The following is a 25,258-nucleotide window of genomic DNA, read 5'->3' as shown; positions in this document are numbered from 1 at the left end:
CTCCTTCCCTCCTCTCCCTGCTGGTGGACTTTTCTCTTGCCCTCTGTCCCACTAGGAATCTTCTCATGATCAAATTCCCACCCTGCTCAAATGCTGCCTCTTCCAAGAAATCTTTTTAAGCCATATTAATCTTTGAATTCTAAAAGTAATTATCACTAACATAATTAATGTGACATTTATTCGCCAACCTAATTCACTAATAAATTAGTTCTTCTCAGTGCCCAGGAATTGTGGTTTTCAGACCTTTCATTTGAGTCATTGAGGTTGTTTAATATCGGTTGTGTTAATGGTGCTGCACAAACATCTTGAGGATAACGTAGGTCTTTGTCTGCTCAAGTTCCCGTGCAGCATCTTGTTCTTGGTGGCTGACCAGCAAAAATGTGTCGGGGTAATTTATCTCGCTGTGAATACAACTTAATATTCTTCCTATATAGAGGTCAGTTTTATGACAATGCAGGTCCTTTGTTTTACTGTATTATACTACATGTTTCTTATTAACAAGTTGTCCTTGCAAGTTCTCGAAGATTCTCTCAAAATCCTTATAAAGCGGACAAATATAATCTCTATCTTAAATAAGCAGCCTCTTACGTCAGTTCTTATAATGTAAATCTACATACAGACTTGTTTTTACAGATTTAAATTTATCTACTTGCTTATAAAAAGTGTTTCTTAAGGCTGATAAAGTGATACAATAGACAAGGTTGTCTTTCTTTGACCTCAACCTTAAGACTCATTATTTAAGCTTTTAATTAGCAAGGTCCCCTCCTAAGGAGAGTCACCATAATATAAGTGAAGCATTAGACTGAGCATTGAACATCCCAGGAAGGTCAGAATCTACCAATTTGCTATGTAGCTGACGACACCATGGCTGCCAACCTCAGTCGTGTTCCTGTAGCCGCCTGGCCCAGGGACACATACAGCCTGAACTGGGGCAGCATGGATCTCAAGACCCGCCTTAAGCAGTATTGCCCCCATACTGATCCCTTGATGTGGCCTCTTTGTAATGAACCAGCACAAGTGAGATGTAGCCGGTCAAATCCTAAAATGTGATAAAGACCATAAAGGAGAGGTAGCAGAGTGAGACAAGAGATGAGAAAAACAAACACTTGTCAAACTGTGGACAGTTAAGTCCTTCAGTATGTACTTTATTTAATTTTCCCCAACATCCAGGAAATGAGTATTATCATGCCCTTTTTAGAGACAGAGAAGTAAACATAAAACATCGTATAGATTTGTGGATACTGAAGGTTAGATTTGTGGATTGAGTTTAGCTATGACAGCAAAACCAACATCTCTAATTCTCTTGCTTTTGTTCACGTAATGCAGTGTTATTTTGTACCCTTTGTGTAGTATAAAGAATGCATGTATCTTTTTTATTTTTATTGGTATATTATAATTATACATGATAGTGGAATTCATTATGCCATAATAGTGGAATTCATTATGCCAAGAGTAAATATATGTACTAAATATATTTTAGAGTAAATATACTTTTAGTATATTTCAGAATAAATTGTTGACTTTCTTTCCTGCTCATCCATAAATCCATGAGAGTAGAAACCATGACTGAGTAAGCATAGTATCTTCAAGACCAAACATTTTACTTGCTTGCTCAGGAAATGTCCTTTGTTTTCCCCTTTTTTATAGGGAGTGAGGAGGCTAGCATTCACATTGTGTTGACTATCTTAAGTAAGAAATCCATCCATGGAAAGTCTAGGTCAGTGTGAACCAGAACAATAGGAGGTTTTTATGTGAGATAATCAACTTAAAAGGAGAAAATCTTATTTTGACTCACAGCTTCAGAGGTTTCAGCCCGTGGTCACTTGGCCCCTTGCCTCAGGGCCTATGGCAGCACTGTATGTCATGGTGGGAACACATAGTGGGTGATTTGCTTACCTAATGTTGACCATGAAATAAGAGAGACAGACAGTGGGGGGGGGGTCCCAAAATTCCCTTCAAGGGACTGCCCCCAATGACCTAACTTCCTCAAACAAGGCCCCACCTCTTACAGATTACACCACCTTCAGGTAGTGCTACTAGTTGGGAACCAAGCCTTTAACATACAGACCTCTGGTGGTTATTTCAGATTCATATTAAGCACCACCCTTAAGTACTTCATTCTAAAAGAGCAACCACTGGAGAAGAGTGCATGCGGGGAAATGCTGGTGTCTCCATAATACAGGTTCAACTGCTCTATTTAATTTTTTGACTTTTTTTTTTTTTTTCCTCACAGAAAAAATCAGTCAAAGGTATGCAGACCTACCTGGAGAACTGCACATTATTGAACTTGAAAAGGATAAGAACGGGCTGGGACTCAGCCTTGCTGGCAATAAAGACAGGTCACGGATGAGCATATTCGTGGTGGGAATTAACCCAGAAGGACCCGCTGCAACAGACGGACGAATGCGAATTGGAGATGAACTGTTAGAGGTGAGAGGCACGTGTCTCATCCTCTTTTGGTAAAGTGGAGAAGCTCAGAAAATGAAGTGAAGGGGAAGAATGTTGACAAATCATATTTTCTTCAAGTATTTGAAACAATTTTCCAAAGCAAGAGCAGAAAACACTGGTTGAAATGCTATTTGCTGCTTGAGTAGAGACTAATCTCACAAACTATTTTAAGCACTTCAGTAAAAATTTCATGGAAACATTAAAAGCACAGGGCTAGGGCTGGGAGAATAAGCTCAAGGGTAAAGACTTGCTTAGTATGTGCAAGGCCTGTTTCTCTTTGGGGTTGGAATTAGCCATAAGTATAACTGTTTGTTATTTGGAGGAAAGTTTTTAGAGCCAACAGAAGCCTATGAACTTGTCAGGAGTAGTTAATGTCTGTCAGGTTGGTGATATGGGTTAAGACCATGAAGGTTCTTTATGTAGGAATAGAACAGAAGTCAAAGAAACTAAGGAGAAGACTGGTCTTCTGATAATTACTCTTTAGATGATTTCATCAATAATCTGAAAAGATTATTCTTATTTTCCGAAATTTAAAGTCAGGTCTTCTGAGTTTCTTTTAATTTGATATTCAGTTGCTTGTTGTGTCACTCATTCTTTCAGACATGAGTTTTTGATTGTTTGTTAGGACCAGACATAACAACGAAAATAGGGCCGGAGATGTAACTCAGCAGTAGAGCCCTTGCCTATTATGGGTGAGGTCCTCAGTTCAATCCCCAGCACTGCAAAGAAAAAAAGATGAATACATCTAGTTTCTTCAAATAGTTAGAGAAGTCTTTGCAGCACAGAATCTTAAGTATAATAATAATAATAAAAGTAACACCTAATATATACTCATTACCAGACACAGGAGTCTCTTTCACCACTGAAGTCAAAAGTATTAAATAATGGTGCTGGGATTCAATATCTGGTGGTTTGACTTTAAGCTCTTTTTTAACCACTCTACTTTAAAGTCTCTTGGAAAAAATGCCCCTGTATTTTCAACATTTAGGAGAGGCCAGTCACAGGGACACAGAGTTTCAGACTACTTACTCAAAATGAAGAATTTCCTCCTCAGATTCTGACTCAGAATAAAATTTGTAGTTATCTATATTTGACTTGCCTAATCATATCTGCAGGGAAAGCTAATCAGATGCAACCATGAGACCATCACATCACCTCTTAACTGTCAGCGACTTCTCCCCACTAAAACCCAGTTCTACCAAGACGTCACTTGTGGGGTTGCTTTGCTGTTCCTGTTCTTTTGTAATACAGCATCATAAAGGGGGCCCACACTGATAGATGCACTAATTAGCAGCATCATTTAATAAAAAAAAGTCAAAGGTGACTTATTCATTAGTATAATTAGTATCATTATAGTTAATATAATTTATTGCTTCAAGTTTATCCTCTGTTTTTTAGAGAATTTCTTAGAGATGAGGCTAAACTGATGGTGGTGATGATAATGATAAAAGTGAGAGCTAGTGTACTGAGCTATTGCTAACACTGTACCTATCCTATACAACCCACACATTAGTGTTGAATGTTCTGTAGAGCCCTATGTGGTCAGTACTATTACTAGTCCCATTTTGTGGTAAGTAACATCCTAATATTACAGAACCAAGTGTCTGAGTTTGAATAATAACCCGAATTGACAGACCCCAAGACCCATATTATAGCCACTGACATACCATGTTCTTTATGGTATTCTGTTAACAAACTTCATATTTTAGTCTGTTATCTGTTGCAAATAACACAATACCACAGACTGAGTTATAAAGAAGTAAAGTTTATTTGGACCCATGGTTCTAGGCCAAGGTCAGAGGGCCACATCTAGTGATGGCCTTGCTGACAGTGTCCTGAGGTGGCACAAGGTACTGCATGGTAAGAAATAGGGAGCATCCTAGAGACATAGCCAAGCTGGCTTTCATAGCAGACTCACTCTTGAGATAACCTATTCATCTACCAGTAGCACAAATGGATTAACTCATGCATGAGGGCAGAGTCCTAATAACCTCTTAAAGGTCTTATCTAGTCCTGTCTCCTAATATCTCCTATTTGAGATTAAGTGTTGGCAATGAGTTTGGGTCAAGACAAACCATTGTGCTCCATTTGTTTAGATCCATGAAATTCCCCATGCATGATGTTCTAGCCTTTAGGGAATCATGTCCATTAAGCTATTCTATGTGTTATTCACATCTAGTCAGAGACTTCCCGGCATGGTACGTGGAAAATACTCCAAGGGTGATCATTTGGAACATAAAGGTTCTAGTTCTATTCTTTCTACCTTCTTAAGACTCAAGATGGAATTTCCTATGGGATGTAGACTAACAGGAGCAGTGATATTTTATTTTTCCATCTGGCATTTGATTAGATGATAACAAATAAACCATAACTGCAGAGTAATGAGTGTCTTACAGGCCAAGCGTAAAGTCCAACACGATACAAGGACATGAGCACTGGACCTAGAAGAACCTGGTTCTTCATGTGGTAATTGTGTTTTAGAAGAGATTTAGCATAGTGCATGTGTCAGAGGTAAGGTTTTTCTTCTCTTACACTGTCAACACAGCACCAACAGACACCACCAGATGCTGGCATTGTGTTGACAGTGTAAGAGAAGGAAAAACACAAGCAGTTTCCCCAATGGACACCAACTGCACATCCTAGAGTTAATTTCAGTGCTGACACTATCTACCTGGAGACAGAGTAAATTCCACAGGTCACACCCCCACAGGACTGGGTCCTGCCACTGCAGATGTTACTCACAAGTTCCAGGTTATGCCCTGTACTTCTCACTCACCAGCCATAAATTAGGGGTTCCCATGCCTACCTTCGTTTGGTTTGATTAATTTGCCAGAGCATCTTACAGCAATCAGGGAGACACTTTACTTAATACTTACCCATTTGTTATAAATGATATTACAAAGGACATGAATGAATAGTGCCATGGAAAAGATGCATAGGGTAGGATGTGGCAAGTGGAGCAGAGCTTCCATGCCCTTCAGGGCATAGCATCCTCCAGGTACCTCCCTGTGTTCAACAGCCCAAAGCTCTCCAAACCCTGCAGTTCAGGGATTCTGTTTCTGTTTCTGTTTTTGAGAAAGCATCTCACTATGTTGTCCAGGCTGGTCTCAAACTCTTGGGCTCAAGTGATTTTCCCTCTTCAGCCATCCAGGTACAGGGACTGTAGGCAAACACCACCAGGTCTGTCTTAGTTCAGGAATGTTTGAGGTATTCTTGTCACGTAGGCATGACTCATCATTAACTCCATCTCTAGTTTTCTACCCATCCAGAATAGGGGCTGCAAGTTTAAAGCTTTTAATCAGGACTTGGTCTTTCTGGTGACCAGCCTCCCTCCTTCTAGGAACCCACCATCATTTCCTAGGACTGGGGGTGTAGAATACTTGCCTAGAACTCAAGACCCTGTGTTCAATCCCTTAAACCACAAAACCAAGAAAAAGTTGCCTCATTAGAACAAAAAATATTCCTCTCACCCAGGAAATCCCAAGGAATTAGATGCTCAGTGTCAGAAACAGGGTCAGAGACTAAACATTAGAATAATAGTTGAACCTAGTACCCTTATTGCTTAGGAAATTGCAAGGATGTTATCAAGCTATGTTCCAGGAATTGAGGATAGAGAACAAATTTTTGTTTTTAATTATGTCACAATAATGCAGCATGGCAAATAGTTAACCATTAATTAAGTCACATTTCCTCCCATGGACAAAAACTTCAGGTACCTTTTTGCTAGGTTAGGGGCTGGAAGAGCTCTCCTAAATAAAAAAATAAATTAAAAAAGGAATATTAGCCTGCTTATTGGACCCCTCCTATCCCTTCCTTTGATACTCTGAATTTTTTTCTTCCATTGCAACTCAGCAATTTCATCTTCATTTAGAGACTGAAAGTTCAAGAAACATGGCAATTAAGTTAATTCCCCTTCAACCCAACCCTAGGATTCTGTAGTTTCTAAAAGGTGACAACAAGTAAAAATATGTTGGAACACATCTTCCCTAAGCCTCAGCTGTCTGCTTTTTTTTTTTTTTTTTTTTTTGTCATCATCCGCTTATCAGCAAGATCATTCGTCCTTTGGTTTTTTGAGATTGGCTTATCTCGCTTAGCATGATATTCTCCAATTTCATCCATTTGCCTGCAAATGCCATAATTTTATTATTCTTTATAGCTGAATAATATTCCATTCTCTCTCTTTCTCATATACACACACACACACACACACACACACACACACACACCCCACAGTTTCTTTATCCATTCATCAATTGAAGGACATCTACGTTGGTTCCACAATCTGGCTATTGTGAATTGAGCAGCTATGAACATTGATGTGGCTGTATCTCTGTAGTATGCTGATTTTAAGTCCTTTGGGTATAGGCCAAGGAGTGGGATAGCTGGGTCAAATGGTGGGTCCATTCCAAGTTTTCTAAGGAATCTCCACACTGCTTTCCAGAGTGGCTGCACTAATTTGCAACCCCACCAGCAATGTATGAGTGTACCTTTTTCCCCACATCCTCTCCAACACCTATTGTTGCTTGTATTCTTGATAATCGCCATTCTAATTGGGGTAAAATGGAATCTTAGGGCAGTTTTGATTTGTATTTCTCTTATTACTAGAGATGTTGAACATTTTTCCATATATCTGTTGATTGCTTGTATATCTTCTTCTGTGTAGTGTCTGTCATTTCCTTAACCCATTTGTTGATTGGGTTATTTGTATTTTGGTGTAGAGTTTTTAGAGTTCTTTATATATTCTGGAAATTGGTGCTCTATCTGTAGTATGAGTGGCAACGATTTTCTCCCACTCTGTAGGCTCTCTCTTCACACTGCTGATAGTTTCCTTTGCTGAGAGAAAGCTTTTTAGTTTGAATCTATCCCAGTTATTGATTCTTGCTTTTATTTCTTGTGCTATATGGGAGTCCTGTTAAGGAAGTCTGATCCTAAGCCAACATGTTGAAGATTTGGACCTACTTTTTCTTCTATAAGATGCAGGGTCTCTGGTCGGATTCCGAGGTCCATGGTCCATTTTGTTGAGTTTTGTGCAGGGTGAGAGATAGGGGTTTAGTTTCATTCTGGTGCATATGGATTTCCAGTTTTCCCAGCACCATTTGTTGAAGAGGCTATCTTTTCTCCATTGCATATTTTTGGAACCTTTGTCTAGTATGAGAAAATTGTATTTGTTTGGGTTTGTGTCCATGTCCTCTATTCTATACCATTGATCTACCTGTCTATTTTGGTACCAATACCATGCCATTTTTGTTACTATTGCTTTGTAGTATAGTTGAAGTTCTGATATTACGATACCCCCTGTTTCATTCTTCCTGCTAAGGATTGCTTTAGCTATTCTGGGTTTCTTATTCTTCCAGATGAACTTCATGATTGCTTGCTCTATTTCTGTAAGGTACATCATTGGGATTTTAATTGGAATTGCATTGAATCTGTATAGCACTTTTGGTAGTATGGCCATTTTGACAATATTAATTCTGCCTATCCAAGAACATGGGATATCTTTCCATCTTCTAAGATCTTCCTCAATTTCTTTCTTTAGTGTTCTGTAGTTTTCATTGTGGAGATCTTTTACCTCTTTGGTTAGATTGTTTCCCAAGTATTTTATTTTTGAGGCTATTGCAAATGGAGTTGTTTTCCTCATTTCCCTTTCAGATGTTTCATCGCTTGTATATAAAAATGCTTTAGATTTATGCGTGTTGATTTTATAGCCTGCTATTTTGCTGAATTCATTGATGAGGTCTAGAAGTTTTCTGGAGGAGTTTTATGGATCCTCTAAATATAAAAACATGTCATCAGCAAATAGTGACAGCTTAAGTTCCTCTTTTCCTATTCGCATCCCTTTAGTCTGTCTAATTGCTCTGGCTAGAGTTTCGAGGACAATGTTGAATAGAAGTGGTGAAAGAGGACATCCCTGTCTTGTTCCCATTTTTAAAGGGAATGGTTTCAGTTTTTCTCCATTAAGAATGATATTGGCCATGGGCTTAGCATAAATAGCCTTTACAATGTTCAGGTATGTTCCTACTATCCCTATTTTTTCTAGTGTTTTGAGCATGAAGGGGTGTTGTATTTTGTTGAACGCTTTTTCTGTGTCAATTGAAATAACCATAGGATTCTTATCCTTAAGTCTATTGACACAATGGATTATGTTTATTGATTTACTGATGTTTAGCCATCCTTGCATTCCAGGGATGAACCCCACTTGATTGTGGTGCACGATTTTCTTAATATGTTTTTGAATACTGTTTGCCAATATTTTGTTAAGGATCTTTGCATCTATATTCATCAAGGATATTGGTCTAAAATTTTCTTTCCTTGATGTGTCTTTTCCTGGTTTGGTTATAAGGGTGATATTAGCTTCATAGAATGAGTTTGGTAGGGTACCCTCCCTTTTCTATTTCCTGGAATACTTTGAGAAGTATTGGAATGAATTCTTCTTTGAAGGTCTTGTAGAACTTTGGCTGAGAATCCGTCTGGTCCTGGGCTTTTCTTGGATGGTAGCTTTTTAATGACTTCTTCTATTTCATTGTTTGATATTGATCTGTTTAAATTGTGTATGTCCTCCTGGTTCAGTTTGGGAGGAGCATATGTCTCTAGAAATTTGTCAATGTCTTCGGTTGTTTCTATTTTGTTGGAATACAGAGTTTTGAAGTAGCTTCTCATTATGTTATGTATCTCAGTGGTATCTGTCATGATATTTCCTTTTTCATCACGAATTTTAATAATTTGAGTTTTCTCTCTCCTTTCTTAGTGTGGCTAAAGGTTTGTCTATATTGTTTACTTTTTCCAACTTTTTGTTTTGTCAATTTTTTGAATTGTTTCTTTTATTTCAATTTCATTGATTTCAGCTCTGATTTTAATTATTTCCAGTCTTCTACTACTTTTGCTGTTATTCTGTTCTTCTTTTTCTAGGGCTTTGAGCTGTAATGTTAGGTCATTTAGTTGTTGACTTTTCATTCTTTTCTGGAATGCACTCCATGCAATGAATTTTTTTCTTGTACCACTTTCATAGTGTCCCAGAGATTTTGATATGTTATATCATCGTTCTTTTTTTTTTTTTTTTTTTTTTTTTTTTTTTTTTTGGTGCTGGGGATCAAACCCAGGGCCTTGTGCTTATAAGGTAAGCACTCTACCAACTGAACTATCTCCCCAGCCCCTCATCGTTCTTATTGACCTCTAAGATTTTTTTTTTTTTATAATCTCCTCCCTGATGTTTTCTGTTATCCATGTTCCATTCAATAGCATATTATTTAGTCTCCAGGTATTGGAGTGATTTCTGTTTTTTGTCATTGATTTCTACTCTCAGTCCATTATGATCTGATAGAACACAAGGCAGTATCTCCATTTTTTTGCATTTCCTAAGGGCTGCTTTGTGGCATAACATATTGTCTATTTTCGAGAAGGTTCCATGTGCTACTGAGAAGAAAGTGAATCCGCTCGTTGATGGATGGAATAGTCTATATATGTCTATTAAGTCTAGGTTATTGATTGTGTTATTGAGATCTATGGTTTCTTTGGTTGGTTTTTGTTTGGAAGATTTATCTAGTGATGACAGTGGTGTCACCACTAGATACCTATACCCAGCAAAACTAACCTTCAGATTTGAAAATGAAATAAAATCCTTCCATGATAAACAAAAGTTAAAAGAATTTACAAATAGAAAGCCTGCACTACAGAATGTTCTCAACAAAATATTCCATGAGGAGGAAATGAAAAACAACAATGTAGGTCAGCAAAGGGAGGAACTACCTTAGAGAAAAACCACTCAAAAGAGAAACCAAGTCAAGTTAAAAACCAAAAATAAGCCCAAATGACTGGGAATACAAATTATATCTCAATAATAACCCTGAAAGTTAATGGCCTTAACTCATCAATCAAAAGACATAGGCTGGCATAATGAATTAAAAAGAAAGACCCAACAATATGCTGCCTGCAAGAGATTCATCTCATAGAAAAAGACATCCACAAACTAAAGGTGAAAGGATGGGAAAAAACCTACCACACACATGGACTCAGTAAAAAAGCGGGGGTTTCCATCCTTATATCAGATAAAGTGGACTTCAAGCCAAAGTTAGTCAGAAGGTATAAAGAAGGACATTTCATACTGCTTATGGGAACCATAAATCAGGAAGACATAACGATAGTAAATATTTATGCCCCAAGCAATGGTGCATCCCTGTACATCAAACAAATCCTTCTCAATTTCAGGAATCAAATAGACCACAACACAATAATTCTGGGTGACTTTAACACACAGCTGTCTGCTTTTCAAATTTGTTCAGCTGGTATCTCATTGGGAACCTACCATATAGCAGGCACTGTGTGGACAGGTTTGTTTCTGCACTGAGTGATGATACTGGTTTTCACAGAGCTTACAACCCAGTGATTGGATAGCATTGACCTCAGGAGCTATTGGGGAACGAATAAGAGAAGATTATCACAATCTCTGACACACAGTAATACCTGAATTCATTTTAGCGGCTAGTATTCATAAATCAATATTTTTGTGTGAATTTGTGTATGTCAGTTTGCTTTAATTTGTTATACTAATACTTTTATCTCTGAAAGCATGTTGTAGAAGAAAGTTATCTTATTGTTTAATAGCTTCATGCAGCAGATTTGAAAAATGAATATACCAGATTCTTAAGCAGTTATAACCCATCTTTTTTGACCTTAGGTCAAGGATGACAGGGGAATAAATGCAGAAAAACAGTTCCTTGGTTTCTTTTTAAAGTTCTGAAAAAAAAGTTGTCATTTCTCTTTGATAAGTAAGGAAGTGGTATATAGTATAATATCAAATCCAGTGTGCTTGTTAGCTAAGAATAGGAAATTGATTTAATGATGAGAGCCAGGAAAGCTAAAAGCCAGTGTCATGGTAGCTGGTTTTTTTTTTTTTTTTTTTTTTTTGGATATTGCAGTGTAGTAGATTTGAAGAACACTGCATTATGTAGGAAGCATTTGCAAATGGACTTTTAGATCATACTGGATTTCTGGGATAGGGCAAATCTTGTTTATTTGCTGATCCACCCCAAGTGCATTTATTTTTGTGGTCTTTCTCTCAAATTCAAGGATTGAAGTAAAATTCTACCATCCACTGGTATTATTTCTCATTATTAGTTTTTTTGCCATTTTTATATTATTACTTTGTTCACAGCCTCCTTTTACTTTATGGTTGATCCTATTTACTTAAGACCCTAAATGAGGTTAAGAAGTAGAAGAAGAAGAAAAAAAAGTTCAAACACTTCATGGCTTCTTTTAAGTCAGAAACTGCCTCTCCACCAGGCCCCTTGTGTGACCGATTCTTGTCAGGACACTTGCCAGCAGTTTTGTCGCAGTGGGATTGCATTGTTACAATGGAAGGGCGTCGTGGAGTTTAGTGAATCAATAGCCCAGTTCGTGCATAAAAGAAATTTTACAGTAATCCTCCAGAAGACAGTGTGATTAAATCTCAGCTTCCTTACCCTTTTTTCCCATGCTAGTGTGGAGTGAGTGAATTAATTTCAAAAGGCATTAGCATTTAATTACCGTGTTGCGGGGAATGAGACCTACACTAGAGTATTGGCTTTCCCCGAGCAATTAGACCCCAAAAAGCCCAGGCCTGGGCAAGGTGCTGCCGTAGGAATGTAGGATTTATTTTTAGTCTTTCCTACAGTGCAAGCTTGGAAAGAGAGAGCCGATAGTGCTGTGCAGGGAATAGGAGTGATTTGTCAGGGAGGAACAGAGTGAGTGGCACAAGAAGTAGGGAGTTGATGGAGTTGGTTAGGGTAGCGTGCAGAGCTGGGGCTCCTCAGGCTCCTGAGACCTCCAAGACAGAGGGAGGAACATTCCCTTTGTGACGTGTGCCTGCAGCATAGCCTAAACTGAGTTGTGTAGTTCTGTATGTGTATAGTATGGTGTTGAGAACCTTGGAAAAGAAAAAGTGTGTGTGCTTGCCAGGCTTGCCCAGGGATGAAGACGTAGAGCCACAGGTAAATTTAGATCTTAATTGTCTAGTGATATTAATTTTATAAGGGAAAAAAACAGAAACCATAAAAATTAAATAGCTCACCCAGGTACTTGCTGCTGCTTCAAGGCAGAACTCCTACCCGAGTGCCAACAGCTTGACCTTCATTCTCTGCTGCCAGTGGGTTAATTCTAAAATCTCTTGAAATACTTAGATGCAAAAGCTTGTCAATCAGATGAGCTCTTTTAGGGCTAGGGTATAGCTCAGTGGAAAGCACCTGTCTAGCATGCACATGGCCATGGGGTTCCATTCCCAGCAAGCAGGGGCTGGGGCGGGGATTAGGTTTGCTCATTAAACTATTAATATACCTGGATGTGAGTTCATAAAGTGTGTTTCTTTTGTGTGTCTACGTGCTATGTGGTATCAAGGATTGAACCTAGGCTGCTCTACAACTAAGCCACATCCCCCAGTCCTTTTTCTTTTTTAAGACAGGTCTCAACCAGGCTGACCTTGAACTTGTGATTCTCTTGCCTCAGCCTTCTGAGTCACTGGATTTACTGGCTCATCTTAAAATTTAATGCCACTCTAAATTTATTAAAAGAAGAGTACAGTTGGTGAAATTATGCCTATTTCTTAAGAACCAAAAAAGAAAAATAATCATTTTTTTAACTTGCCCTTGCACAGTATAAGAATTTTGTGAACTTAATGATTAAAGCACCTTCCCCATCATTTTCCATCCTGGAGTTGGGTGGGGCTTTGTTTTCGGGCTACAGAAGTCATGATGTAAAACCTAGTTCATATTGGGCAGCTCCTCCTTATCTGTTTCCTGCTGTGATGTCTTTGAGCTGTTTTTACTGTTTTTTTTTTTTTTTTTTTTCTGACCCTGGCTTGTTAGGGCAAGAGTTTTAAATTTCTTAGTTAAACTTCATGTCTTTATGTCCCTGAAATATTTAAGCCTAGGCGAGGAGTTGGTTGTGGATGGGGGATGGGTGATTAGGATGCATTTTAAGAAAAATATCAGGAAACCCAGGACATCAAGGTGAGCATTCTTGTTACATACTTCGAGGGCCCCATACCTGCTTGGGTCTGTGGGTTCGGGATGCTCATATTTGAATTCTGGCACTGTCACTTCCTTACTTTAAACCCTTTTACAAGTCACTGAGTTTGGGGATCTGTGTCCTCAGCACAAAAACACAAGCAGATCTTTCCCCTGGCCTGTACTGCATATATATATATATATGGGGGGGGGGGGTAGGTGGCCCGACTGTTCACAGCTGGCTAAACATCCTCCTACACAAGGAGGGGTGCCATTATCAAGGACATGCACAATACCCACCACCCCCTCCTTCCCCAAACTCAAAAAGAAAATCCCAAACACTGCCACCTGCCTTGCCCCTGTTCCCTGCGATAGTCCTCTCCCAGTCTGTGTGCTAGTGAACATGGAGAGTCCACATGAGTGTCCCTGGCAGTTCCAGAACGCAGGCCAGGTGTGCCCTGCATTATCAGAGTTATTCTGATCTGAAGATTTGGGTGTTTAAGGCATTAAGATAACTTCTTAGGATGTTCATGGAGTTTTTCATCAGTATATCTGAAACCATTAAATATAATGACAATGATCACAAAGCACTGTTTCAACACCAAATGAACAGTGCCTGGAAGGAGAATTTTGTGATATTGCTATTGTGGTTGAAGATGTGAAATTCAGAGCAGACAGATGTGTTCTCGCTGCCTGCAGCGCCTCCTTCAAAAAGCTCTTCAAGAAACTTGAAATAGATAGCTCTTTGGTAATACAGACAGATTTTCTTTGTTCTGATAAAGTTGAAGAGGTCCTGAGCTACATGCACACAGCAGAAATTTCTGTGAAAAAGAAGATGTTAACTTAATGATGTTATTGGGTCAGATTCTTAGTATCCAATTTTTGGCCAAACCCTGTTCTCAGAAGTGAGATGTGTCCAGTTCCAATGAAAATAATGGCCAAAAAGTATTGCCTCAGAATAAATCTCCCCATTGGAGATACTGCTGACACCAGGATGATGATGATGTGGAAGAAATTGGGGATTAGGATGACAGTTGCAATGACCCATTGGAAGCCCCTCCTACCCCAGGTCAGGAGGACAAGTCATCTACAACTATACTCAGGGTTCAGCAAGTGGTTTTGAAAGAGCTGAGAAGCGAGGAAGTTCAAAAAGTAAATTTCTACAGCCAGAAAAAATCTGTGGAAACCCCAGAGTCCAAAGATTTGGGGTCCCAGACCACTCAAGCCCTAATATTTAGTGACGGACTGAGTGCATTGGACGATGAACAGACACCAGACTGAACAACTGCCAACAGTGGTATGGAGCTTGCGTATGTGCTTTACAGTGACCACCAGGAGCAGTTTGCCTGTCAAGCATGTGGTAAGACATTTTCTGATGAAGGCAGATGGAGGAAGCATGAGAAACTACCCAGCAGACAGGCCATTTGTTTGTAATGTGTACAAAAACTTCCCCCACGCAGGCTCACCTGAAAGAGCACCTAAATATGCATACAGGATATGAGCCGTACAGTTGCAAGTTGTGTGGAAAACCATTCATTCATGCCCCAGGCTTGAAGAAGCACAAGAGTTCATAGTAACAGAAGACCATTCTGCAACACAGGTCCTATCTTAAGGGCATTTGCCAGGCATCTGCTCTGAAGAGACTTGAGTACAATGTGCACAGTGAGAGGAAGCAGGTCACCCCCAGTGCCATCCAGCACCAGATGAGACAGTCACAGGCAGCCACCATGGCAGCAGAAGCTGAGCAGCAGTTGGAAACAGCTTATAGCTAGAGGTGGCAGGACACTGCACCTGGGAAACCAGGACTGAGACCACGTTGATTGGAATCAGCAAACGCCAGTTACTGTGTTTTCCTGGAAACAAATGGAGCAGTGTACTCGCTGGGCTTAAGGCAGTGTTTGGTTAGATGTTTTTAAAACTTTTCAAGGAAATTACAATCCCAAATTCTGACCAGTTTAACTGTCCTGTCTGATGTCTACCAGTGTTGCTGGTAGGCTCCCTTCCCCTTCTTTTTTATGATTTTAATTTGAGAACTATGTCCTGTTTAGAATCAAGAGACTTCTGTTTTAGTTTTAATTCCACTGTACTCATGCCGGCAAGTGCACTGCACTGAGAAATCATCCAGTAATTGATTTCTTTGTCATCACAGTTATGTGTGACTTGTGGTCAGAAAAAAACAGTCTTTTTATGCTTTTCTTAGTACATTATAGCTCTGTGTAATAGCTGGGTTCGTTTTGACATAATCATACATGCACAGAGTTTAATTTACTCCACTTTAATCCCCGGTACCCCTTCCTTCCCTCCCCTCCTTCTTCCCCCATGCCTCTTCCTCTACTGGTCTCTCTTCCACTCATGTATTTATTTTTAATTGGTGCTTTATAGATACATGTAAAGGTGGAATTTACTGTGGAATATTTATGTACATATATAATGTAATTTTGTCAGATTCATTCATTTCCTCCCCTTTCCTATTTCCCTTCTCTCTGTCTCAAACTCCTACTCCATTAACCTTCCCTTTATGATCTCTGTCCCCACCATACCCTTTTTTTCCCCTTTGCTGTAGCTTCTGCATGTGAGAGAAAACATTCAACCTTTGACTTTCTGAGTCTGGCTTATTTCACTTAGCATGTTGTTCTCCAGCTCCATCCATTTACTAGCAAATGCCATAATTTCATTCTTCTTCATGGTTGAGTGAAACCGCATTGTGTATGTGTACCACATTTTCTTAATCCATTCATCTGTTGGCAGGCACCTGGGCTGGTTTCATAACTTGGCTGTTGTGAGTTGTGTGCTGTAAACATTGCTGTGGCTCCATAACTATAGTATGCTGACTTTAGCTCTTTTGGATAAATATCAAGGAGTGGGATAGCTGGCAAAGCAGTAGTTTTAATAACAATAAATGTATTTCATATAGATGTAGAAAATGCTGATGGGCGCTTGACCAAGGACATTGAGCAAAGATGAAACCAAGTTCTGGAAATGCAGAATGGGGTTAGATTTGTATTTGGTTTGTTCATTATTTTGATTCATTGTACACAAATGGGGTACAACTTTCATTTCTCTGGTTGTACACCAAGTAGAGTCACACCGTTTGTGTAATTGTACATGTACATAGGGTAATGGTGTTTGTCTCACTCCACTATTTTATGACACTGTTTTTCACTATCTTGTGGACAAATAATAGTTGCTTTGCTGAACTGCTTCTTCATCCATTCTCTGTACCCTGTATCTACCCCAAAGTCTGTGATCACACACACCAGTTCTGCCCATAGGCAGAACTGAAGCAGTGGTTTGGAGAGAGTGTCTTCTTCATGGAGTGCAGAGCCCAGCTTTGGGGGAAGGAAAAAGTTTCCGCGAGTCTGCAAAGTCTTTATTCATCTCTTAGTCTGCTTCTCTCTCTGCTTACCCCAAAAGCCGCAGTGAGGTACCCGTGTCTCCTGAAGAGAGACCAGTCCACACCTGCATGTCTTCTCAGCTGCTTCTCACCAGCCTCGCCTCCCCCCACGCCTGTGCCCTGCTGACCTGCTGCCTCCTATGAGGAGGCACGGCTGCTTCTTGCTTCATGCCCACATCCCCCACATGGCAATGCGATCATTTGTTCCCAGGATTTGTGTCATTTTGCTAGAGTACCAGTGCTTGAGGGCTGGGACCATATTTGACTGAATAAAGTAATTCTTACAAAGTAGCTTTCAGAGAATCTGCATCTGTTCAGTATACAGCAGCTACAGTGATGACGGCAATGGAAATTCCTGTATTCTTATCACGTGCGCAGTGACTGTTGAGTAAGGGAGTAAAGAAAAGGATACACAACATGTCTATTATACTTTTTTGGACTATTTCTTAATCTGGGGTTTCTATTTCATGAGCCTTATAAGTTGGAATTAATATTTCAAAGGATTATCCTATGGGTTTTTTTTTTCACGCAAGATAAATACCCTGAAGGAATGTTTTCTAATTATTAACAAACTGGACTTTTAGACTTGAAGAGAACTGGATATATATTTGGCTCTACTTGTCACCTTGCTTAATTCCTTGAGCTTCCTAAGCCCCAATTTCTCCATGTATATAAGATGCAGTACAGCACTCCTCTGCTGATTAGTGAGATAAATGAATATATTTAAAGTGTACATGTGCTGATGTGTGTGGTGTGTGTGCCTTATATGTAGTGCACATTAAATAGTGTAATTATAGTTGCAAGAAATTAGTATTAAACAGTAGAGATCCCACCATTGGAGATACTGACTTGACATCAGAGAGGCAGTCACAGAACTTCCTTTCCACTCACATAGAAACCTCTATGAAAATAATGTAACTGATAAATAGGTCACACAGTATTCATTTTTTTCACTCAAAAGCGTTATGTTTTTGGGGCAACTCAGAGCATCTCCTCACCTCCGTTTAATGGAATGATATCCCATTTGTTGATATTTGACCATGAATATAATAAGCCTTTTGTTGAAAAATATGTAAGTTTTTTTGCCTATTAAAAATGTAGCCTTTTTTGGTGTGAAGTTTTTTAAGTTCTTTATAAATTTTAAAGACTAGTGCTCTATGTGAAAAAGATTTTCTACCACTCTGTAGGCTCTTTTCACATTATTGATTGTTTCCTTTGCTGAGAAAAAGCTTTTTAGTTTGAACCCATCCCATTTATTGATTCTTGCTTTCATTTCTTGAGCTTTGGGAGTCATGTTAAGGAAGTTTGGTCCTAAGCCAACATGATGAAGATTTGAACCTACTTTTTCTTCTATTTGGTGCAGGGCCTCTGGTCTAATTCCTAGGTCCTTGGTCCATTTTGAGTTGAGTTTTGTGCAGGGTGAGAGATAGGGGTTTAATTTCATTTTACTGCATATGGATTTCCAGTTTCCCAGCACCATTTGTTGAAGAAGCTATCTTTTCTCCAAAATGCAAAGAACCCAATCAATAAATGTGCTAAGGAACTGTCAGACATTTCACAGAAGAAGATATACAGGTGATCAACAAATATATGAAAAAGTGTTCAACATCTCGAGTAATTAGAGAAATGCAAATCAAAACAACTCTAAGATTTCATCTCACTCCAATTAGAATGGCTGTTATCAAGAATACAAACAATAATCGGTGTTAGTGAGGATGTAGGGACCAAAGCATGCTCATACATTGCTGGCAGGGTTGCAAATTGTTGTAGCCACTCTGGAAAGCAGTATGGAGATTCCTCAGAAAAATTGGAATGGAACCACCATTTGATCCAGTTATCCTATTCCTCGGGTTTATACCCAAAGGACTTAAAATCATCATGCTACAGTAGCACAGCCACATCAATGTTTATAGCAGCTAAATTCACATTAGCTAAATTGTGGAACCAACCTAGATGCCCTTCAGTAGATGAATGGATAAAGACACTGTGGTATAAATACACAATGGAATATTATTCAGCCATAAAGAAGAATGAAATTATGGCATATGCAGGTAAATGGATGGAGCTGGAGAATATCATGCTAAGTGAAATAAGCCAATCCCAAAAAACCAAAGGCCAAATGTTTTCTCTAATAAGTGGAGGCTGATACATAAGGGGGTAAGAGAAGAATGGAGAAACTGTGGATTGTGTAGAGGGAAATCCAGGGATGGAGGAAGGAAAGATGGTGGAATGATTACTCTGTGTACATGTATGATTACACAAATGGTGTGAATCTACATCGTGTATAACCATAGAAATGAAAAGTTGTACCCCATTTGTGAACAGTGAATCAAAATGCAGTCTGTAAAAATAAAAGTGTAGCCATAATAGACATTTTGATGTTTGAGTTTTTAATATTTTAGAATAAATCTTTAGAAGTGGAATTATTAGATTAAAAGTTAAATCTGTGAAATTATTCATCATCTTAATCACTTAGGATTTGTTTGGATTTTTTGCATGTGTATTTTATTAAAGTTACACGAAAAAATTAAACTGTATTTTAATGTCTTAAATTGTGAAATTCAGGATATTTGAAAGTATGGAAAAGGACTCAATATCATTATCAGCAATTCAAGTAATGTGAATCTTTTTTTTTTTTTTTGGTGCTGGGGATCGAACCCAGGGCCTTGTGCTTACAAAGCAAGCACTGTACCGACTGAGCTATCTCCCCAGCCCCAAGTAATGTGAATTTCAACTCAACTTCTCATAATAATTTATCTAATTTATCACTTTTCATAATAAAACCTTTTGCTTTGAAAAAAAAAGCATGGGCAAGGTTGTTGTTGAGTATAATAAATTATGACATGATGTTCAAACCTCAGGTGAATCTATTACTTGAACTAAATTTTAATTTTCGTATAATTAATATTTTCAGCCCTAGCCTAATTAACTTTTACTTCCAACTTGATATGTCTTTTGAATAGATTTAATTGAGCTGCTTTTCAGCATAAATTCATATTCATGTTCAGTTGAACTACGGAAAATTAAGAGTATTTTAAAACTATCTCTGTAATATTTTTTGAATAGTTAATTCTATTGAAACAAATCTCATTAAAGACCTTTAAAGTGAAAATTTATGTAGTATTAGAAAAGAATTTTCACCATTTACTCTGCCTGATCTTTGCTGGATTAACCTTCATTCTACTTCTAATGCAAACTGTGAAATATTGCAGTTAAGTCTCCCATGTTTGATCCATAGGGGATTTACCTCATAGCAGGCTTGTGCTTTTGTTCCCTCTACAGTACCAGAAATCAAACCACAAGGGTAAAAATTAAGAGCACTGAAAGCCCATTATATACAAGCTTTGCAAATACAGGTGTCTCTCATTTGGGACTGTGGACCTCAGCATCCAGAGCTGTTATAATTTATTCACCTAATTGGAAATTCAGAACCTGGGAAAAAGTGAACTGATTTAACCATAAGATAAAATGATACTGCCTTTCTGGGACCAGGGATCATGGAGCTTGAGACAGAAGTTACTATCTACCTGGAAGTCTCTGAAGGCCCTCTTTGTCAGTAATCAGAAGAGAAAGTCAAAAACAGAAAAGAAAACCAGCATCTTAGATGAAAAGTATAGAAAGCCCCTTTGGACAGAGAGCTTTTTCCTCTTCCTTCTTCTTTTTCCTTAAGGGGGATGCTAAGGATAATTCTGAGTATCTGTGAGAGAATATAAGGTACATCACTTAGATGTATAAGTTAGTGTTCAGAATTAGAAGAGTCCTCGGGAGCTGTGTCTGTGGAAGCTTTTCAATCATAAGGAACAGAAATTAGTTCAAGTAACTGACTGATTTAGATGGTTTGGGCTGCTGTAACAAATGTCAGACACTGAACGGCTTAAACAACAGACTTTATTTCTCAAGTTTTGGAAACCAGAAGCCAAAGAACAATGCACTGGTCAGTTTGTTTCCTGGTTTGCAGACGGTCTCCTCACTGTATTCTTCTTATAAGGACCCTATTCCCATTCATTAGGGTTCCAACTCCATTAGAGGATAATATCAAAGATAAGGACAAGTCTGAATAATGCTTTTATTCTTCCCTAGTATTATTGACTCACCTTATAAGGAGAAACTTTGGGAAAAGCACTTAGTTTCTCTACTCCTGTGTTTACTGGAAGTAAGTGGAACTTAATAATGTTTGCCCAATGTCTAGATAATCTGAATGGTCACTCGGATCATGAAGGAAGAGGGGTAGTTTTTGCCCTAGTGAAATATTTTGTTTTCCTTTGATTTGGGTCAGAAAAAGCTATAAGGATGCTGGATCTGTATATATTTGTGTAGTAAAAAAAAAAAAAAAAAGAAAGAAATGTCAAGAGGTTTAATAATGGTTCAGGGTGCAGTCTGTTTGTCAGAAGAGAAAAATACAGCTTGTGAGACTCCATACTGCACTTGAGCCTTTAGAAAGCCTCCCAGTCAGCCACTGGACATTTCCTCTACTGGTCTTGACAGGGTTGGTTCTGACCTCTTCATCTCAGAAGAGATGGCAGGTACCTGGTACCTTCTGTTACTGCTCAAAGTTTAAGGGCATGTTTATGAAGATGACCTCTAACAATCATCTAATTTTTTTTTTTTAAAGTATGCCTTACAGACATGTGATCTTGGTGTGCCCTAGGATTACAGTTTTTTAAACTCATCACTAAATTACCTTGGCAAATTGCTCAGCCTTTCGCTTTCAGTTTCATAATATAGTTAAAGTAAATAATTCCCTGGTTGGTCTGAGGTTTAAATGGGATACTGTGTGTGAAGAGTCTGTTAGTGTTGTGCCCCAAGTAAGCCCTCTCTAAATGGTAGCCATTGATTATCTTTAACCTGAAAGACTATCTGGAAGCGTAGAATACTTTTTGCCTATGCTGTGCTTGGAATATCCCCTACATCTGTTGTTTTAATAGTGCCCTCAGAAAACAAGCAGTTTCTTAGTAATAAGAGACAGTCTAAAGTTAATTGTGCACAAAATGTGTCATGCTTTCTAATTGCTTACTGAATTTTCTCTGGAGTATGTTTCATTCAGGAAGGAGGAAATATAAAAGCTGCTCATGTTGTTGGAAGCTGTGTATTTTTCATTTCGGTGGTGGAATTTTTTCATATTAAATCAGACTATAAAAACACTAAGGAAAGCTACCTCTCTTAAAACTCAGAGGCTGCTCATGTGTCATTTTTTTAAATATTTTTTTTAGATGTTGATAGACCTTTATTTTTTTGTGGTACTGAGAATCTAACCCAGTGCCTTATCCATGCTAGGCAAGCGCTCTATCACTGAGCCACAACCCCAGTCCCCTCGTGTGTCATTTTCAAGGCCAGAATGAGGCTTTGTCTTGGATGTTCTTTACCCAAAGATTTACTCCATAGGGGCCCGTCCCTCTGTCTTGAGTTTCTTGCTCTGTTCCCAGTTTTCCACTGCACAGCCTTTTCCCAGAGCCTCTGAACACTGGCAGGAAGCAGCTGCCATTGCAGTTGCTGGCACTTGAAAAAACAGCAGCAACACACCAGCTGTTCGGCCTTTCTCCCGCCAGAGCCTCTGAGCATTTACAAACAGCATATGAAAGGCATAACTGTGGATTTACTCTTAGGTAAATTAAAATTAATGACTTGCTTTCTTCACTTGGGATATTATTTTTCCCTCTTAAAATTATAGTACCATATAGTCTATTCTGTCAAAACGGAGCTTCTTAGCAAAAAAAGTAGGCATATCTGTGAACCTGAAACAGTTTGATTTTTTTTTTTTATGTTCAAGATTTTTGCTGATCAAAACCAATTTTTTTAAACTTCAATCACTTTGAAGGCTGGAGCCCATGTCAAAGAAAGCGTCCGGGCCGTTGATTAAGTGCCACTTCCATGCAGGGCTCTGCAGTTCATCATAGCCTTGCTGAGCACCGTTATGTACAAGCTGTGCATGCAGATCTAGGAAATACCAAGAGGTGGATGCCAATTCCTGGCCTCAGGAGCTTAGCTCAGCTCGGTAAATGTTGGGTACCTGCACTGATGCTTTACCATGTTCTGCTGGCATTTAAGTGCAATAAGAAATTTTCTTAAGCCTAGTGCCATGGAGCTCAAAGGCAGGAGGCTTAAATAGGTTTGGTTTAGAAAAGGCTCCCTGGATGCAGAGGCCAGACACAATGGAGAAAACATTTGCGAACAATTATCTGAGTGCAGACTTTGAATCAGGTTCATTCCACATATCATCTCATTTTCAATATGATTTAATGACCCTTGTTTGTAGTCCTTTGTAAATTAAAGAGACTGGAAAATATAATTATCTAAACACAGGATCAGACTAGAAGTATTCTTATGGAACCTGGTTTTGCTGCTTAATACATTTTGGACATTTCCTATGTCGTTAAGTATGCTTTTTCACATTACTCTTTTTTTTTAAGTAGATTTTTTTTTTATTATAGCTTTATTTTATTTAGTTTTGTATGTGGGTCAAACCCAGTGTCTCAAATGTACTAGGCACCGAGCCACCACTGAGCCACAATCTCAGCCCACATTATTCTTAATGATTACATAATTTCTCCAACCATTTCCCTTAGTTAAATAACTAAGTTAGTAAGAAGATATATATCAACTTGGTGTGTAGCTCAATGGGAGAGTACATGATTAGCATGTGCAAGGCCCAGGGCTCTATCTTCAGCACCCCCCATGTAAAGAGATAGATGGATATAAAGATATCTATATATCTGTCTACATATGTGGAAATACATAATTTATGTGAAATTAGTTTTTATATATAACGTACTATTTTGAAACCTGCTTTATACACCACATATACACACACAAATTAGTTATGTAAAAATTAAACTATAAAGATAGAAAGTATTTGGAGAAAATATGTAATCTGGAGAGTGGACACATTTCTATTTTTTTTTTTCTTTTTTTTTTTTTGGGTGCTGGGGATCGAACTCAGGGCCTTGTGCTTACAAGACAAGCACTCTACCAACTGAGCTATCTCCCCAGCCCGTGGACACATTTCTAAATGCCCAATATTATAACTAAAAACAGATGAGTATTTTTTTTTTTTTTTTTTTTTTTTGGTGCTGGGGATCGAACCCAGGGCCGTGTGCTTACAAAGCAAGCACTCTACCAACTGAGCTATCTTCCTAGCCCCAGATGAGTGGTTTTGAACACAAAAATGCATCCTCTGGTATTAAGAGCACTATAAATAAAATGCAAAGGCATTGTGCCTGGTAATTGTCACAACAGTTTTGAGAAGTAGGAACTTAAATTTCTTTTAGAGGAGAGGAAACTGAGTCAGAGGAATGACATTGTGAGGTTGATGAGCTTGGTGAAGCATGGAAGCTGATAAATGACAGAATGAACAGGTAACTAGAGCTGGTCACCACGGCAGTTCTGGATGTGAAGCCTGGCTCGGCCTCTTTAAGCAAGGTGATGGACAAGCTTCTCCCCAAAACTTTACACTTTCATTCCAGCCTTTGAAGTGCTCGCTTGTCTCTGCTTTCTCATTTTAACTGTTGTGACAAAAAAAGATAGTTTTCCAGGTGTGTTTTCAAAGATCGTCAGGTGTTTTTTCAAATGCAAAATTTCAGAGACATCAAGGGCAGACAAAGTAGGTTCTAATTACAAAAGTCTTTGATACCTTCTTACTATCCCTGATGGAGTATACTGTACTATTTCTTAAACAGTAGAAATTATCAAGGCCACAGTTAATAAGGTTATGTAATACTATACTATTAATTGCTCATTAAAGAGCCAGAATGCTAGAGCAATTATTAATTCCATGAAATACAATAAGAGAATAATTATAGCTATCATCACAGTTGATCAGTGGGAGAATCTGGAATGGAAAACTTTATATCTCATGTTTTTAGATCATACGTAGGTGACTGCAGTCACATTTAAAAATTCCTCATCTTGGACATGAACAGATGGCTCATTGATTGTCTATTGTAAAATATTTCTGTGCATTTGATCTACAATTTGACTTAAAACAGGAACATGTATTTATCTCCTCAGGGGTAGCAAAATTTATGCTATGTAATAACCTTGACACATTTACAGAATCACATTTGATGGGTCTTCCAGAGCTCTGATGAATATTACAGTTTAGTCTGTTTTCTACATTTTTTTTTAAGGAATCTGGAAAAGCTGTAGGAAATGAAATATCTATCATAAAGTTTTTGCATTGAGCTTAACTACTGTCTCTTAAAGTTTAATGAAACAGTCAAGGGCTGTATGTTCTTTTTAACTGTAGTCAAAATTGAACTTACGAGATTCTTATGGCTGCTTAGAATTAGTGTTTGAATCTGTACTACAAGGAATATTAAGATTTTTAGCCTTATTCAGACCTACATGTAACCTTTGAATAATGAATGTCTTGGGATGGGAGTGTGGCTCAGTGGGAAAGTACTTACAAAATGTGCAAAAGGCCCAATTTGATCCCCAACTCTGAAGG

The 25,258-nt window shown here is 38.4% G+C and overlaps 1 protein-coding gene and 1 pseudogene across 1 annotated transcript in view; both read left to right on the top strand.

The window, feature by feature from the left end:
• The window catches only part of Patj (PATJ crumbs cell polarity complex component), a 357,561-nt gene that overhangs the window by 198,472 nt on the left and 133,831 nt on the right, over positions 1-25,258 (top strand). Inside the window, 1 exon segment of the mRNA XM_047564312.1 lies at positions 2,234-2,430. Coding sequence (XP_047420268.1) covers positions 2,234-2,430 — 197 coding nt within the window.
• LOC124992924 (zinc finger and BTB domain-containing protein 14-like) lies at positions 13,952-15,193 on the top strand (annotated as a pseudogene).

The sequence above is a fragment of the Sciurus carolinensis genome, chromosome 1, assembly GCF_902686445.1.
Source record: "Sciurus carolinensis chromosome 1, mSciCar1.2, whole genome shotgun sequence".
Taxonomy (NCBI): domain Eukaryota; kingdom Metazoa; phylum Chordata; class Mammalia; order Rodentia; family Sciuridae; genus Sciurus; species Sciurus carolinensis.
Note: the sequence above shows the minus strand (reverse complement) of the source record. Positions and strands in the feature narration are given on the sequence as shown.